At 40.0% G+C, this 18620-nt stretch overlaps 1 protein-coding gene across 2 annotated transcripts in view; it reads left to right on the top strand.

Moving 5' to 3' along the window:
- Positions 1-18620, top strand: part of aff2 (AF4/FMR2 family, member 2) — a 241069-nt gene that overhangs the window by 201087 nt on the left and 21362 nt on the right. The window contains exons 16-22 of one of the 2 annotated variants that reach the window (XM_051954950.1): positions 2964-4013; positions 4119-4234; positions 11272-11512; positions 12461-12594; positions 14008-14071; positions 14683-14819; positions 16878-16949. In XM_051954950.1, the coding sequence (XP_051810910.1) occupies positions 2964-4013; positions 4119-4234; positions 11272-11512; positions 12461-12594; positions 14008-14071; positions 14683-14819; positions 16878-16949 (1814 nt within the window). Of the gene's footprint in view, positions 1-2963; positions 4014-4118; positions 4235-11268; positions 11513-12460; positions 12595-14007; positions 14072-14682; positions 14820-16877; positions 16950-18620 lie in introns of both variants that reach the window. The other variant, XM_051954949.1, reaches the window with a different exon arrangement.

The following is an 18620-nucleotide window of genomic DNA, read 5'->3' as shown; positions in this document are numbered from 1 at the left end:
CTGTACCACGACCTGGATGACTGAGAATCTACACAGAACATTTATATTTAGATTATAAAATGTAGAATCATCCATGACACCAAATTACACTGAGTATTGATGTAATGGTTTCACATTGCGTACATTTTCTGTAGTATGCATGTTGGTGTTCATTATACCGCCTCCTGTCAACAACAGCCGGAGACTACACAGCCAAAAATTCCCATGTTTTGTTAAAAGATATAACCTTCCTTAAATTACCTGAAAAGCAGGATGAGTGCAAACATCTGCAGCCTGTGCTGTGAGTGCTGTCACACCGTTTGATCCTCTGCCAGCTTTAGCTGTGCAGAACAGCTGGCAGGACAGCTAATGTCAACAGCGAGAAGAGGTGAACTTTTCAGAAAACAGGGCCGAAGACTTTTGTTTAGGCGAGGCATTTTCCAGCAGTCTAAATAAGCATTATACAAGGGACAGTTTCCCCCCCTTTTTCCCTCTTCAACAAAAGACAACATGGCATTTACTGAGAATGGATTTTGCAGATGGCAACATGCATTGGAGAGATTCCAGAAGTTTGCGTCTGCCAAGTGAGTGGGTTTTGCTGAAGACTGGGAACATTAGTGGTGTTTTCTTCACTGCATCTGCCTCTGTAGTCACTTTCCTGTGTTGATGTTGCGCAGACAGAGCTGCTCCTCACTTCCCTTTGTTTCAACTGAGGACAATTGATCAGTACACATCTGAAATTAAGCATTCAAACATCAGATGGTCAGTGTTGATTAGAAACAAGACAAGGCCAGGGATGCAGGTGTGTCTGTGGAGCACTAGAGAAGAAAGTAAGAGGATTTTGGCTGGTTGTGTTGGCTGGCACATTGTTCACAGAAGAAGAAAGAACAATAATTGCCAAGATGTTGAATTGATGATACACAAACAACAACAAGTCAGTTTCTTCTCTTAAAACATAAACCTGGGTGAGATTTTCTCAATTTTAACAAATTGTAAAACTAAAGTTCTCCTTCTGACAGCTATTGTCTTTACAGCTAGAGCCTGCCGATGCTTGTTCTTCTGTCATCAGGCTCCACAGCTGCACAAAACCAGGTTGTGTTGTTATGATACTTATTAGTGTAAATACTCACCAGCAAATCAGATGTGTGCTAATCAACAAAAATGAAAATAGTCCACAGAAAGTTTGTCATTTGAGCGACATTTTCCAAAAACTACAGTCCCCTGTTGATTTAGGAAATTATATATTCGCTTTAGAGTATCAAACTGTATATTTACGACCAGTTTGTCTGATTGGATCCTGAGCTCCGTAGACAGAGACTACATGTTATTCTAAAATATCAACTGTATTCCTTAAATTTTGTTATTGATAAAAATGAATTTCAGGCAAGAGCACAAGAAAACTATCATGAATTCTATAGACGTCATAAAGTTAAATTTAAACATGGAACTGTTGTAGTTCTGCATTAAGCCCTGAACCCCAAAACCCACTAGTAGGTTCAAATGGAACACGATATCATTTTAAAAATCCTTCATCAGAACCAGAAGCTATGAAAACAGAAATGAATATATGGTTTTCAATTTTCCTACAGCCCTTCAACTACTCATGTGTGATATGAACTTAAAAATTGTGATATATGTATATATATCTTTTACAATCATTATTAATATTCAACATATCTCATTGAGAAATCTGCCAAAATAAATAGATTGGAATAGGTTCTGTTAAAAAAAAAAAGAGCTAAGAACTTTTGCGCTCCTCAGCACAGTTCAGAATCCATGTTGACCTTTTCAGTTTAACTGCAGGCTGTGTTTCCACAAAGCCGATAGGAGACAAGTATGAAGACAGACTGTAAAGTATAACATATTTGAGCCACATTATGGCTAAAATACAGCATATAGATATACAGCATATCCATTCAGCACTGTGAAATGTGTTTCTCAAGCTGCAGAGAAGTGTGACAAACATCAATTCTATAAAAATATAAGTTGTGATATATATATATATGCCTTTTTTGCCAGTATTGGTTAAATCTGTGAGCATTTAAAACATCGGTTCCGGATTTTCACAAATTTAGTCAAAAAAAGATTGAAGAAATCTAGCTAATTTTTCCTTTTTATATTATTTCGGGCATTATAACATTAAAATACTGCAGAAAATACATGAATTTTTTGAGTTCTCTCCACTTCAAGTCAGTTTTTAAATCTGTCATATCCGTTTCAATTATAACTGATGTTTTCTTAATGTTTAATTGTTCTTTTTATTCTTCTCTTACTGTTCTTTTTAATCCATGTATGAATCATTTTGTGACATTATTGTTTTTAGTTTCATTGTTATTCTTATTACTATTGCTGCAGCCACTGAGGATTTACTCTCAGTGGACACACAGTTATCTACAGTATGGCACAGCTAGCCTTTTTCCAATCAAACCGAGCACTTACTGCTCAGACTTCCTCCAGAATCAGAAATGTGAGATGCATCTTTTAATTTGCATGTGACAAACAGACTGCCTGTGCTCAGCTGTGTGACTTGTGCGCAGCGAATATCGCTGACATTCAAAATTAGACAGTCAAACATGTTTCATTTCACTTCACAGATTAGTAGAACAAGCTGGCAACTTGTGCTGCCTAATTTGCATGATATTATCACATTCAGTAACACACTGTATATGCTTAGCTTTTGATTAGAATGTTTGTCTACAGCAGGTTTTTTTTCTGTCTGGGTTTAAAAGTGCATCAGTGGATGGCATGTAAGCCAGCTTTTCCCAGTTATAGAATGTAAGATAGAAGATAAAAAGCTCTTTTTATCATGGGCGTGGCTCAATCTTTGACTAAATGGAGAGAAGATAAGCTGTGTGGGCTTTACATGTGCTTTTTCTACATTTGCAGCCACAGTGATCTTTATACGATGGCGCATTTCAATAATTATGGGTAGTTCTGTTTAAAATGCTCTTTTCTTATGTCATTGTTCTCATATATATGTATAGGATAAAAGGAAACACAGAGGTCCCAGTACCAGGATCACGCCCAAGTCCAGAGAATTTATCGAAACAGATTCCTCCTCCTCTTCGTCAGAATGCCAGTCGGACACCGAGGAAGCCATCAAAATCCCGACACTGCCACCTCAGCCGACACGCTCCGCGATTAACACGCAAACTCTGTCCAACACGCATATCCACACACCTCTGCTCCCATGTCTTGGCTCTGCCGGCAGTGTGGGGAGTCTGGGAACATTTGGAGGGAAAGGAGTCCGAGTCAAAGATGGTAGCAATGTGACCACTAATGGTAGCAGCAGTAGTAATAGTAGCATCAGCAGCGGCAGTAATGGCAGCGGTAGCAGCTGTAACTCCCTCAGCATCAGCAACATCAGTGGTTCATTTGGTACGTCTGTTCCCGATCCTGGAGGGCTAGGAGGGCAGAGTAAAGACCTGGAGTCCATGTCGCCACCTTCCAATATGGGACACGAGGTGCCTCTTTCGCCCTTAAGGGAATATCAGGAGATCCAGAGTTTATGGGTGAAAATCGACCTGAGTTTGCTCAGCAGGGTTCCTGGTCAGGGGCTGGGGGAGAGATCCAGGGTGGGCATTGCAGAAAGAGATGGAAGTGAAGGGAGAGAGAGGGAGAGGATAGGTGTGGCAGAGAGAGAAAGACAGAAACAGGAGGAGAGAGACTGGCCGGCGCTGAGAGAGAGACAGAAACTGACAAAAGGGGAGAGACAGGAGGAAGAAAATGAGCGATTAGTGCAGGACAGAGAGAGGCAAGGTGACAGAGACAGATTAGCAGAGAGGGAGAGGCAGACAGACAGAGAGGACAGGGAGAGATTCGGACTCGGGGAGAGGACGGCGGCGAGGGACAGGGAGAAGATATGCCAAGGTCTGGGGGTCCTGGACAACCCCCCTGTGCAGGAGCAGAGTAATCCCAGGCTGGCCGGGAGGACGGAGAGAGGAGAGAACGGAGGTAAACACAGGAGGCAGGCAGCTGCAAACATGGTGGTTCCAACAGAGAAACACACCAGCAAGAGCAAGAGGAAACACAAGGTGTGAAACAGGATTTTCCTCCTGAAATTCTCCTCATCAAAGTCCCTCAAAATTCTGGTATTTGTGAGTTTTACTCCCTTTCATGTCTGCGTTTTGTGTTCCCAGTCGGACCACGGAGAGTCTTCGGTCAACGGCAATAAGAAGCTGCGACTGGACAAAGACTGTCTGCTTCTCCCGCCCTGCATCTCACCGATACACAACCACAAGAACAGCTCAGCAGAGTGAGTATCAAGAGTAGAAACACACCCACCACTTCAGCTCTGCAGCAGGACGATGCTGTACAAAAGTCTGAAACAGTATGAAGATTAGGTTGCTGATAACAGTCAACCAACAGTAGTCCTAATCGACTAGAAAGCAAGACATGCTGTAAACTTCCCTGTAAACAGGGTAGAGCTTTGCAGATGATAGAAAAGATGACAATGTCACAGTTCAAAGGGAAAACATTAATTGTAACAACAGCAATGACTGTAGTTGTAAATAAATAAATACAATAAAATAGAACAGAACAAATCAAAATAGATAAAAGACAAAGTGAAATGAGATCAATAACAGGGAACAGAGCAATAAAAAAACAAACTAAATTGAAATCATGGCCATAGAACTGTATAATTAAAAGCAGGCTTAAACAGATAGGCGCTGAGTTTGGGAAGAGTCCTGCTGGACTTTCTGAGGGATCGTCCTGGTTCATAGATTGAACACATGTCAGATAAGTAGATTGGTGCAAGACCATGAAGTGCTTTTAAGACAAGTAGAAGAATTTCGAAATCGATACTGAAACTGACAGACAACCAATGTAAGGACTTCAAAACCTGTTTGATGTCTTCTTTCCTGCTCCTGACCTGCAGAGTTCTCCATCAATTGTCACTGACTTAAAGCTTTGTTGGCTGGACTGAGAATAGGAGAGTATTACAGTAGTCTAACCTGCTGGATATATTAGAACACATCTGTCTGCTTCTACAGCTCTGCTCTCTTCTTGTCTAGACGATGTTTTGCAGTCATCAGCAGTCAGTAACTGAAAGAATACTTGTAAAAGAAATGTAAAGCAGCTTGGATCAAGTTCATTTTGTTTGATGGAAGGACAAATTCCTGACAGCCATGAGTGGACCTGAACCATCCGATGCAGCCACTTATCTGATACAAATCATTTAACAGTTAATTCTGCCGATACAGAATCACAATATGATTCTTTTCCTGGATAATACACACTTTAAGTACATTAAAGTTGTTCAAAATAATCTAGTCTATATGCTTGACAAGAAAACAGCTCTGCGATTAAGAAAAAACTTGCAGTGCTACATCCAAACTGTTCCTTATTGTTCTTTAAGTGGTAGGAACCTTGTTGTAGAGCTCTAGTAGGACACTGTCTGAAACGTAGTGTTGGAGATGTAATGTGGCTCCACGACCTCAAAAAGATGGCCTGTAGTTACTGCATGAATGTCAGGAAATGTTTAGTCGATTAGCTGCAGCATCCTACTGTTTAGTATATGAGGAAGTGCTCCCTGGGACTTTAAGCCGTTCTTCAAAGCATTGCGTGAGTTTAGCTAGCAATGGGCACATGACAGACTTCTGTGGTGCCTAATGTGTTCCAGCCAAAGTGTATGGCTTTTAAATGCACTGTCTTGTTCCATTATGACACCTGTATGACAGTGGATGGAAATAAAGGCTCAAGTTAAGTACAAAGAGGACACTTGCTGACCTGCTACATGCAATATGTCTGTATTTATTCAGTCAGAACTTACCTGTAATGCTGTTTAGTCAATCTTGGACCCATCTAAACCCATGATGCTCTCTGCTAAGCTTATCCAAACCTGCAGGAACCTCACATTGTCAGCCAGCAACTTCCCAAAGTACACTGCTTCTCAGAACATCCTGTTTTTGTCTCCATCCTCCTTCCATTTTGACTCCTTGTTTGTGGCTTCTAGTCGCCTAAACACAGCCAGTGTAAATGACCTACTATCATCCTTATAATGATACTACAATCAGCTGTAGACACTGACTCCTGACCCTCTTATTAACAGAACCCTTGATGATAAGGTTTTTTTGTTGTCAAAATCTCCACAGGATAAACTGAACTCTCTTACTTTTTCACTCACTTGCAATTCAGCTTTGCAGAGCAGGTTTCTTACTCTGTTTCTAATAAGCAAGAGAATGTGGAGAACAAGATTTGAGCCATGTGATGGAAATGTAGGACGCGTTATGCGTTGCTTCAGTGATGTCAGTGTGTCTGTAGCATTTAAAATGCTCTACCTCTCAAAAACATGACTTAAGTAATTCTTGTACTAAACAGCCCAACTTCAAGTGGCTGCCACAGACACTAGTCGAGGTAATCAGACACATTAACTGGAGACTGAGCATTTTTTGGGGAAGACTTAAATGTGAATGGAGTGATGAAGCCACCAGACAGGAGAGTTCAATTCACAGTGTGACACAGGAATGACAAACCGTGAATTTCAGCTTTCCGTGTGAATTATTAAAAACAGACTAAGCTGGCTGTCTCTATAAATAAGCCTCAATGCGAGAGCTACGGAGGAAATATTTTCATAGCATCTCAGCATTATCAAAGAGCATAAAGCAGCGAGAGGTGGAAGGGAAAAGAGGAAGTGACCTGGAGCTGAACCTGTGACACTGAGTGTTCATCAGGATGTAAACCAGGTCATGTGGTCGACCTGTTCAGAGCCAGTGAGCAGCTTCTTGTCAGTTTTGACAGTTATCATCTGAGGTGTTTTCATCACTGGAGCCGTAATCTGAAAACAGACAATTAGCGGCGACTCATATTTCCGATGAAGTACAGTTCTGTTTTACCTTTTATGATGTGTTCTTGGTTTGAGCCTTTGAAATCTGGATGAAGTGTTCACTCATTTAAGGCTATAAACAGACTGAAACCCCATTTAATCCCTTTCTTGTAGTCAAAAATACATTTTCAGTGTGTTTTATGATTTATTGTTCATGAATTCTAAATTCAGTGGGTCCACATAGCACCAACGTAAACACTGAAATAACTGTAGTGTACCAACAGATTGTTCTTCTGCACTGTTTGTCTGATTAATTTTTTTTTCCAGTGCTGGTTGCTGTTTTAAAACCAACATGTCAAAAGCTGTGCTACATATTATGCATATTTTGAAGTGTTTCATGAGAAAATCATCAAAGAATGAGCAAATTTAAAGGAAAATCATCCTAAATGTTGCAAAGTAAAATGTATGAGGGGGCGTGTGACTTTTTGAAAAAACAGTTTATGCAGATAATGGAAAATGGAAACACCTTTTTCAAATAAGTACAAATGCGGCAAACTTTAAGCTTATGTCTGATCAGCTCTTTCATTGCCTGGACAGCATGAAATATGTTTAATAATGCTTAGAATTACTTGTCCAATTAAACAAATGTCCTAAAGAATTTCCTCCATTTTTCTGCTGGACTGTAGATGGCCAAAGTTTTTGCTTGTTTCCTTTGCTTTTCCAAGGTTTTGTAAAACTGAATTTGTTTCCAATTTACAACCTCTCATTCTTCTATTCTGTTTAATAAAGCAATACAACTGCAAGACTGACCACAATCACATGTATTCACACCAAAGCAGTTAATAGAAACAAATCTAACGAGGAAAGCAGTCAAAGAACACAATAGTCCACCAAGGCTGCTCAGGCGTATCATTTTCGTCGGATGAAATCTTGAAAAAATTCACTATAGAATGTGGCAATTAATTAGCATTTTTGTTAACAATTATATGTAAAGACAGCTACTACTTTCTACTAATATGAATCCTTTAAAGCTCTAAATATTGTATCATTTTGTGCAACTGTTTTAAGATAAAAACCTGAGCTGATTGTCTAATATAACACTCATATTTTAGTTTTACACACGTGGACAAAACTGTTGGTACCCCTCAGTTAAAGAAGGAAAAACCCACAATTCTTACTGAAATCACTTGAAACTCACAAAAGTAACAATAAATAAAAATTTATTGAAAATTAAATAATCAAAAACAGCCATTACTTTTGAATTGTTGATTAACATAATTATTTAAAAAAAACAAACTAATGAAACAGGCCTGGACAAAAATGATGGTACCTCTATAAAAGATTGAAAACTATTTGACCAGAGTGACATGATTAACTCAGGTGTGTCATTTAATTGACATCACAGGTGTTTCCAAACTCATAATCAGTCAGTCTGCCTATTTAAAGGGAGACAAGTAGTCACCCTGCTGTTTGGTGAAAAGGTGTGTACCACACTGAACATGGACAACAGAAAGCGAAGGAGAGAATTGTCCCAGGACATCCGAAAAAACAATTATAGACAAACATCTTAAAGGTAAAGGCTATAAGACCATCTCTAAACAGCTTGAAGTTCCTGTGACAACAGTGGCTCATATTATTCAGAAGTTCAAGACCCACGGGACAGTAGCCAACCTCCCTGGACGTGGCCGCAAGAGGAAAATTGATGACAAATTGAAGAGACGGATCGTTGGAATTGTATCCAAAGAGCCCAGAGCAACCTCCAAAGAAATTAAAGGTGAACTCCAAGGCCAAGGTACATCAGTGTCAGATCGCACCATTCGTCGTTGTTTGAGCCAAAGTGGACTTCATGGGAGACGACCAAGGAGGACACCACTGCTGAAAAAAACTCATAAAAAAGCCAGACTGGAATTTGCAAAAATGCATGTTGACAAGCCACAAAGCTTCTGGGAGAATGTCCTTTGGACAGATGAGACCAAACTGGAGCTTTTTGGTAAGGCACATCAACTCTATGTTCATAGACTCAAAAAGCAAGCATACGAAGAAAAGAACACTGTCCCTACGGTGAAACATGGAGGAGGCTCAGTAATGTTTTGGGGCTGCTTTGCTGCATCTGGCACAGGGTGTCTTGAAAGTGTGCAAGGTACGATGAAATCTGAAGACTATCAAGGCATTCTGGAGAGAAATGTGCTGCCTAGTGTCAGAAAGCTTGGTCTCAGTCGCAGGTCATGGGTCTTCCAACAGGACAACCATCCAAAACACACAGCCAAAAACACCCAAGAATGGCTGAGAGAAAAGCGTTGGACTATTCTAAAGTGGCCTTCTATGAGCCCAGATCTGAATCCCATTGAACATATGTGGAAGGAGCTGAAACATGCCATTTGGAGAAGACACCCATCAAACCTGAGACAACTGGAGCTGTTTGCTCATGAGGAGTGGGCCAAAATACCTGTTGACAGCTGCAGAACGCTCATTGACAAATACAGAAATCGTTTAATTGCAGTGATTGCCTCAAAAGGTTGTGCAACAAAATATTAAGTTATGGGTACCATCATTTTTGTCCAGCCCTATTTCATTAATTTGTTTTTTTAAATAATTATGTTAATCAACAATTCAAAAGTGATGGCTGATTTTGATTATTTAATTTTCAATAAATTTTTATTTATTGTTACTTTTGTGAGTTTCAAGTGATTTCAGTGAGAATTGTGGGTTTTTCCTTCTTTAACTGAGGGGTACCAACAATTTTGTCCACGTGTGTAGCTGATAACACAACAGAGAACAATATTAACACTGTGTTAGAACAACCCAATGGCTCTGAATACGGTTAAATCAGTGTTGAATCTTTGCAAAAATGTTCTGCAAAAAGATGAAATATCATAAATGTGCGTGCTAGCTGAAGGGACATGTTGGTTTCTATATTTGACTGACGGCACTTTGAAGGCTGAGTTGAGCAGAGGGAATTTGTTGTGTAGCTGTAACAAGTCAGCAGCAGGTAGTTTTGCTTGCAGTGTTACTGAAGGGTCAGGCATTCACAGGCACATTTACATGCTGTTTAATGCGCCGCAGCTGAGCGGCTAATGAGCTAACGGCAAACTGACGTCAGCAGTGTCAGTAAGTTAGATAATAAGGAGGCTTCTGCAAGAAAAACTGATGCAGATTGTTTTGCCGTTATGTGTGCTGCCTTCTGCCCATAATATAATGCAGTATGTTAATCAGCTGCATTGAAATAAGGTCTTCATATAAAGGTATTCCTACAAAAAAAATCCAAAATCTGAAAGTCTGCCTGATTTGTTCCTCGAAGGAGAACACGGGACATTACATTTACAGAGCAAATATTCATGTTGTTTCACATAAAGTTGACATTTAATTTCATCTTCCCACTTGACTAAGTAACTGTTGAGTCATTGCAAATGTATTACAGATGAACATTTGGCAGAAACGCTGTGGTCATTTTATGCTAATGGGCTCTAAATTTCTTAACTTGTTCTGCCTTTAAGAGAAGAGCGCTCTCACCTGCTTCCCTGCTCTCACACACACACACACACACACACACACACACACACTTCAGCAGCATCCACTTAAGGATAGATACACAAATACACGCAAATTAGCATAGTCATACACACAAACACACTCACACACATTAATTATGCCGCACACAAACACCAAAGCGCGCTCACACACTCGCACACACGCTCTCTACAGCAGCTAATTAGTCTTTGTCTCCCTGATTTTGTATATTATCACTAATGTCGGTGCCCGGGGCCTTGTTCTGCGAGCTCAGCAACTTTCTCGCTGCATCAAACCCCCCGAGTTTCTCAGGCAGAGGAAAAACATAAAACTATTATCTGTTGTGCTGCAAACAATATGAGTCACAAGAGCTACAATAAGGCAGCTGAGGGAATAATCACCAACGCGCTACCAGGAAAGACAGAATTACAACAATTTGAGAAGGAAAATATCATTCAGACACCGCAAATGAAGTAGCAACAGCACAGTTAGGTCTTTTTAGCTGGGCTTATAGGAGGAGGGATTTATGTGCTGGATGTGTTTGCATTAGATTGCGCTGATTCCAACCAAAAAGTCCAATAATGAGGCCCGAAAGTCTGTGTCATTATACAATAATCTGCTCGATTTTTTGACCCAATCCAAAAGATAATATTAAAACTAAAAGACAGAAAAATAGGCACACAAGTGGGCCCTTAAAAAAGTCCAACAGCAGTTCAACAGGGGCTGAGAGGAAGGTTAGAAGGACGAGCAGCTCAGAGGATCAGTCTGGGGATCGAGGGGAGAATTGTTGGATGTAGGAGAAGCAGCTCTTTTTGGAAAACAACAGGACTTCAGGATCCGGACAGAAAAAACAGCGTCATACAAAGAAAACCATAACAGAACTGTTCCATGTGAGCAGGATTCTTCCAAAACTTCTGATCTCCAAGAGCATAAATCCGACACAGAACATGCAGTAAAAAGCATTCAGTTCCATCATGCTATCAGAATAAACAAATATTGTGCCTTTGTGTGTTCAGCAGCTCTATAAACAGGAAGCAGTCTCGACGGCGGGACGAGAAGCTGCTCCCTCCCCTCCTGTCCCCCCTCTCTGATGATCCCCCTCGAAAACGAAGCTGCGACGGCGGTTCCTCTCTCAGCCAGGAGGGCGGCGCCGCCGGGATACTGCCCTGCTCCACCTCCTCAACCTCCACCTCCTCTTCCTCCTCACACAGACACAGGAGAGGGGAAGGAAAGGCGTCTTCGCACGTGAGAAACGGCAACGTAAGTGACCACTGTAGGTCCACGTTTACATGAGAAAACCTGTTGGGATTGTGCGACTGGGTCAATATATAATTTTTTCGTCCATGGGATGTATCTTATAGACATTTTTATTAAAAGTTAAAAAAAATGTTTTCATGTTCATTATGATCATGTCTTTACAAATTAGGTAACTATTTATTATGGAAACAAGCACTTATTAATAAAAAATGACTGGATATGACTTAAATGTCAACTAAATAACCGTCCAAATTTCATAACAACCACCTTCTAATTAGATAAACAATAATAAAATGAGCTGATTCAGAAATAGTTGAGATAATCATGACAGATATTTCTTGTTTCTCAATATATCAAATTTTATATAGAAAATAACAAATTGTATCTGTGCCCGAGAAATCGCTTTCCACTAAGTTATCCATTACAAACTCACCTCTGAAGGAAGTGTGCTGATTCCAGATCACATGACCTGCTCCACATGATGTCATTTCCTCCTGAAGAGAAGACTGGCCAGACTCCAAGGCTTTCGGAGTTATTCAATGTATAATAGTCAGCAGGTTTACTACAGTATCTTTATGAATAACTTTCAATTTTACTCAGTTGTATATATGATATTGAGAAGAATCTTTCTGTAAAATGTGGTGCTTGGTTATAGGCGGCCATGTTGATTTTAGGCCTGGAATAAGCAAAAATGTTAACTATGATACAAAAAGTCCCACAATCCCACCTGCTGATTTTCCACATGTCCACAGTGGAACATGACACTGAACTAAGAAGTGAAATACACTGAGAAAGAACCATTTATGTGTGATTGAGGAAGTTCTTTCAAGTGCTGCTCAAAACCTTGACTGGTCCTGTAATTCAGTTGGTGAAATGAATGAGCAGCTCAGCGATAAAGTTTGAAAAGCTCACACATTACGATACCAATTTTCAATGCCTTCTGTGCTACAGGAAATAGATTCCCACAGCGAGAAGCCCTGCGGAGACAGTTACCATGCCAACGGCCATTCAGACTCGGAGGCGTGGTCGGAACCGCTGATGGATCCCGCAGAACCTCGCAGGCCGAGACTGTCGTTCAGTGACACGTATGTAAAAGAACAAACCAGCGTGTTGTATGATTCATTACAAGTCATCATCAGATAAGTGCTCTGGACAGTTAGGAAGAAAGACTTGTACTCCTTTGGACATCTATTCAGCAAAAAAGCTTTTATTGTAATTGTCCTCTCTGCACGGAGCGCTTAGAACACAAAAAGTGTTTTCTCTTTACATGGAAGTGCTTATTTGTTCCACTGTAACATGCAAATGTTGATTTTTTTTTTAATCAACGAATTTCTATTGCAGTGGTCAATCGCCTTCACGGGGGACGGAAATCCGCAAAGTAGCGGCCATATTTATTTTGTTATTTATGTATATTTTAAGGTTTTGTCAACCCTCTCCACACTCTTATTAACCTTTCCCACACTCTCATAAACACTTCCTATGCTCTCAAATCTACATAATTTTAATATGTAAAATTCTACATGGGTACTCACCAGGGAATATAGTACAACTTAAATGATGAAGCTGATGATGAATTTGTGATTTAATGTTCTTTTAATATGTTTTAATTATTGTTTTTTAGATTTTTAAACATTGTTTTTCAATGCTTAGACTAGAAAATGCTTATTTTTCCACAAAAATAATGAAAATAATACATTTATAAAATGTACCGCAAAATCTCACAATACAATTTAAAAGCCGTGATATGGCGAGGAACCACTATATTCTCATCCTCTTATCCTGCAGACATTTAGTGCCTCAGAAGATCTATCTATCAATCTATCGATCTATCTATCTGTACCTTCAACAAAACTGAAAAACAAAACTTACTTTTCTTCATTCTCAGTTCTCACTTTAGTGCAGACGATGACTTCTTTGTGGACCGCCTACACAAACATTGTGATTATGTTTGCAGGAAAGTCCCGGTATACCTGAGGCTTGTAGCTGCGCAGCCCGATTACACTGAATATTATTTGGGCTCAGTCCAATTTGGACCTTGGGTTTGGATTTGCGATACTAAAAACCGAGTGGACCCACGAGAACCTATAATGTATTGTCTTGTCTGTCGTAACACAACTATTTGGCTGTACGTCTGAGCCAAACGCTGGCCTGTTAGTGTAATATAGATGGTGGAAATAGCTGTAACTGCTGCTCCACTTGTCCAGTTCTGCTGAAACCTGGAAAAATGATGCATCTTCTTACTTATTTGTCCCAAAAGGGTTGTGCATTATTCATTATACAACATGTTTTGCTGTTATACTAAGGTTACACTGAGCCTGAGGTATGTATACCTAAGTAGGCGACTGTGTACGGCTCACTGCGAGCTACTTGTACTCAGTGATTATGTAAATCACTCTCTATCATGCAGGATGTTCTCTTTTTTTAGTTTAGTTTTTGTTAAACGATGTGTCAGTGCAGACACACTCTTTATGTTCTGCTTTTCTCTGTGTTGTTTGCAGAGTCCACAGCGCCGATTTCTACATGCAGGAGGCCAAGAGACTGAAGCACAAGGCTGATGCTTTGGTAAGACGTTGTGAGACTCAACACTTCACCGAAAATCAATCAGTGGAAGGCATACATATTTACTCCTCGTGCTGAAGCACATACAGGAGGCAAAGAGAAGACAGATGATTAGAAGCACAAAGAAAGCAAAACACGATTTGAAAACACACAATGTTAACATCCACAGTCTAGACTGTAATTATGTGTGCACTGTAAGTCTCCGTAGAATGAAAATGTATTTTGTATTGAGGACCGTACTGTATAATTTGTGTTATTTATTGCACCATTTGTCTCCAAGGGAACATTGCATTCAAGGACTGATGATGTCTGCAAGATTATACAATATCAAAAGAATTATCGGATCCCCCCCGAACAATGAAATGAGATTTATTTAACTTGTTATTTATCTTATGTTTACGCGTTGTTTCCTCGGATTTATCTGGGGATTTGCATCTTAGTGGGAGATTATTCAAAGAGAAGGCTGAGCTTCTGCCACAATGCTGTTAAGACGTCGCTTATTCCATCACTTATTCATGTCTCCTCGCTCTCTGTCACATCTCTTTTCATCTCATCTTTGTCTCTGTCACTCTGTTTCTGTCCGTCTCGTTCGTTTCCTCACACTTCGCCTGCAGATGGACAAATTTGGTAAAGCGGTGAACTACGCAGACGGAGCTCTCTCCTTCATTGAGTGTGGAAACGCTATGGAGCGAGATCCGCTGGAGGCCAAATCACCGTATACGATGTACTCTGAGACCGTGGAGCTGATCAGGTATGGACGGACAGCAAAAGGAACAAACAGGATTTGCTGGAATTTGCAACTTTCTAGCTTCCTAATGAGTTTGGAGGGTGAAGATGATAACTGCTATTTTTGTAGGGAAAGTTCCTTCAAAGCACTTTGTCATGTGCTGCTAATTATACAGGAAATGTAGACAGTGTTTAATTTGTTCAGACAACCAAACTGTGAGAGAATGTGGCTGTGTATAAACACAGATTGCTGTGATTGTTTCTTTCCAAAACCTATTAAAAATACTGTGAAACTATTCTAAAGCAGGAAGCACACTATTTTGCCAAGCAGGTGCTGCAATTAAACTGAACATCAGAGGTGATAACTTTGCACTCATATATAAGAAATGTCCATTTCCAGCAACCATCACTCCTGTGTTCTAATGCTACATTGTGTTAGCTAATGGTGTTGAAAGGCTAATTGATGATTAGAAAACCCTTGTGCAATTATGTTAGCACATGAATAAAAGTGTGAGTTTTCATGGAAAACATGACATTGTCTGGGTGACCCCAAACTTTTGAGCTGTTGTGTATTTGCAGCCATTTTGCCGGCACGCTTTGTAGTAACATTTGAACACACTGGATTCTCTTTAGCATTGTTTTTTAGCACACAGTGTAATGTACTAGACTTTAGAAATCTATGGGCATGACAAAAAGAAGTATGAGTCTGTAGCCAAATGCTCTCTGCTGTCACTGTCGCTGCTTTTCAGGTAAAATTATGACTTGAAGCATGACCTTTTCCTGAACTTAACCAAAACATTTTGGTGCCTAAACCTAGCCAGACAGTAAATAACATGTCCTTATTTCTGAAAGAAAATAATGATGATATCATTAAATGAATGATAAATCCAGTCTAGACATTGTTAATGTGGTAAATATCTCCATAGAGGAACATTTCCAGCAACCATCACTCCTGTGTTCTAATGCTACATTGTGTTAGCTAATGCTGTTGAAAGGCTCATTGATGATTAGAAAACCTTTGTGCAGTTATGTTAGCACATGAATAAAAGTGTGAGTTTTCATGGACAACATGAGCTTTCCTGGGTGACCCCAAACTTTTGAGCAGCAGTGTAAGTTCAAATGATATTCTGTTTGCCAATGGTGACTTCTTTGCTCTCAGACAAAGACAAATCCAGGCTTGAGTTTTTGAATTAAAACTAAATAAGCATGAAGCCAGTGCTGCATTCATAAAAAGCTGAACTCTCCACTTCTGTATTTTCTGCCTTTTCTTGCCTACAGCTTTGCAGACCTGCACTGCTGCTGGTCAGTGTAGTTTAACTAGTGCCGTGCTACAGGATCTCTACAGGTTTTCAGCTTTTGAGAGCAGAAAATGTGTCAAGTCGCCGAGTGCAACTTTAAAGAGAGCAAACTGGGGATAATGAATGAGTGCTCCATGTGAAAGTCAGCAGGTCGACAGCAGGGTGGTGCTGTGGGATAGAAACCAGAGAGCTCAGGTTCAAGATCTGCCCGGCTGCAATCATCCATCCTGCTGAAGTGTCCTTGAGCAAAACACAGAATCTTCAACAGCTGCAGGGCTGCTGATCAGAGGCTGCGACCTCTGACCTCCCTGAAGAGAAAGGAGCTGGATCTTCCTTCTGAAATCAATAAAGTATTGAAGTGTGACTCCTCTCACTTGATTTCATCTGGACTGATAAACCGTCGCTAAGCAGAGAAGGTTGATTCGTTCACCGAAGGCAGGAGACAACCGCTGACCACTGAGGAGTTTTTTAACTGGCTAATAAATAACTGAAGGAGAAGTCTATCCTTTCTTCCCTCCACAGGGTTAGATAAAGCTCACCTGCAGCTTGTTTTGCCGAAGGCCACTTCAGCAGGGTTTCTGCCGGCTGCCAGCCAGCTGAAGGAATTAATCACTAACCACCGTCCCCCTGTTGTCATGAAGAGCAGCTCTCTGAATGATTTTAACCTTGATTTTCTAATTGAAATGAACCTTGAGTATACGTCCATTCAGTTGTGTGTTTACATTTCTCACTCATAAATCTCTAGAAATGTCAACAGATGAGTAACGAGCGTCTCTGTGCTGCAGGTACGCCATGAGGTTGAAGAACTTCACCAGCCATTCAGCCACCGTCTCTGAAAAGAAGCTCGCTGTGTTGTGGTACGAGTTTCTTCTTCTGTCTTTGTCTTTGTGTCTAAGTGTAAAACAGCAGGTGCAGAGGATTTAAGAAATGCTGATGTCATAAGTTTCTTACAGCACTCAGACTATTTTGACCAGACATCAAAAAGTCTCTCTTTTGACTCTTCAGATGATAATATTTAATTAAAAGGTTTGCTCTGAATTGGGCATGGGAGTTTTGCTGTGTGTCACACCTCCTCTCTACTTTGCTCACATTTCTCTACTATCATAAACAAAATTGATTGATGATGATTATAATTAGAAAATGTAATAGGAATGGAATTTAAAGAAATAAAAAAAAAAGAAAAAATCTGCATGAGTTTTGCTTGAACTGGAGTGAGGAAACTTTCCTGACCAGATGAACTAGTCATGTTTATTAAATGTTTTTATAGAAATATAATTAGTGCTACAAATTTATGGGGAGATTCCTAAAACCACACTCAAAGCCTAGTTTATTAGTTTGGCTTTTATTAGACTTTTTTATTACTCTGCCAAGGAGGCGGAGTTATGTGATGATCAGCGTACATTTGTTTGTCTGTCTGTCTGTCTGTCTCTCTGTCTCTCTGTCTGTCTGTCTGTCTGTCTGTTAGCAACATTACTCAACAAAGAAGAAAAAAATTGCACATGAAGCTTAAGCAATGACACCATGGGTGGTTGGTGTCATTTTTGAGCGGACTTGCAGACAAAAAAAAAAAAAAAAAGCAACATTACTCCAAAACAAACTAACGGATTTGGTTGAAATTTTCAGGGAAGATCAGAAAATGACACAAAGACCAAGTGATCAGATTTTGGCAGTGATGCAGCTTATAGTCTGATCCACGGGTTTGTTAAAGATTTCTGCATCATTGCGAGATAGTGCCACGGTGTGCACAAGTAAACACTACGTCAGCTGCCTGCTGATGATCACATGATTGAGATCCTACTACAAATCGACAGGTGCGGACTTATCAGGACTTATCCATCAGAAATGATACAAGGAACAATTGATTAAATTGTGGGCGTGTGGGGCAGAGTAATAAGGTAATTTAGAGAAATTGTCGTGATTTTGAAGACTTTCAGTTTTTTTTATAGCACAGAAAGTTGAATATCTGACAATTCTTTCTGCTTTTATAGTTTCTGACACCGATAAATTTTGTAATTTTGGTGATTTTTTTAGTAAAACATGCCTTTCAACACATCAGTGTGTGTTGCAGTTCAGAGGTTTAACATGAAGGTGGATGCTAAAAAAGAAAAACCCTTTTTGCTGAGGCGATGTGGGTCCTGACTTTGATGGGAAGTCAAGGGGATTTGCCAGTCACGGAGATGGATAAGAATATTATGGGCTTGCAGCAGGTGATGCTGCACTGTCGGGTGCAATGACCTGACAGCAACGACAGAAACCTGCATGAAGAGCGAGGCAGCTGCTGCAGAGAGAAACTCCACATTCACTCAGAGATCAGAGCAGCAGTCCTGCAGTAACAAGGAGCTTAATTATAGTTTAATGACAAAGCAGAGACATTTAGTTAATGCAACAAATTCACTTAAATATTTAAGAACCACTCAGTTCAAGTGGTTCTCCATAAGACCGTTTATAAAGTCCCCACTATGTGAAGGTTATTTATTATGGAACTAATCAAATCCAGTTGATTCATAAAGCACATTTAAAAGCAGCCA

The sequence above is a fragment of the Acanthochromis polyacanthus genome, chromosome 10 (assembly GCF_021347895.1).
Source record: "Acanthochromis polyacanthus isolate Apoly-LR-REF ecotype Palm Island chromosome 10, KAUST_Apoly_ChrSc, whole genome shotgun sequence".
Taxonomy (NCBI): Eukaryota; Metazoa; Chordata; class Actinopteri; family Pomacentridae; genus Acanthochromis; species Acanthochromis polyacanthus.
This window is presented reverse-complemented; position numbering and strand designations above follow the sequence as displayed.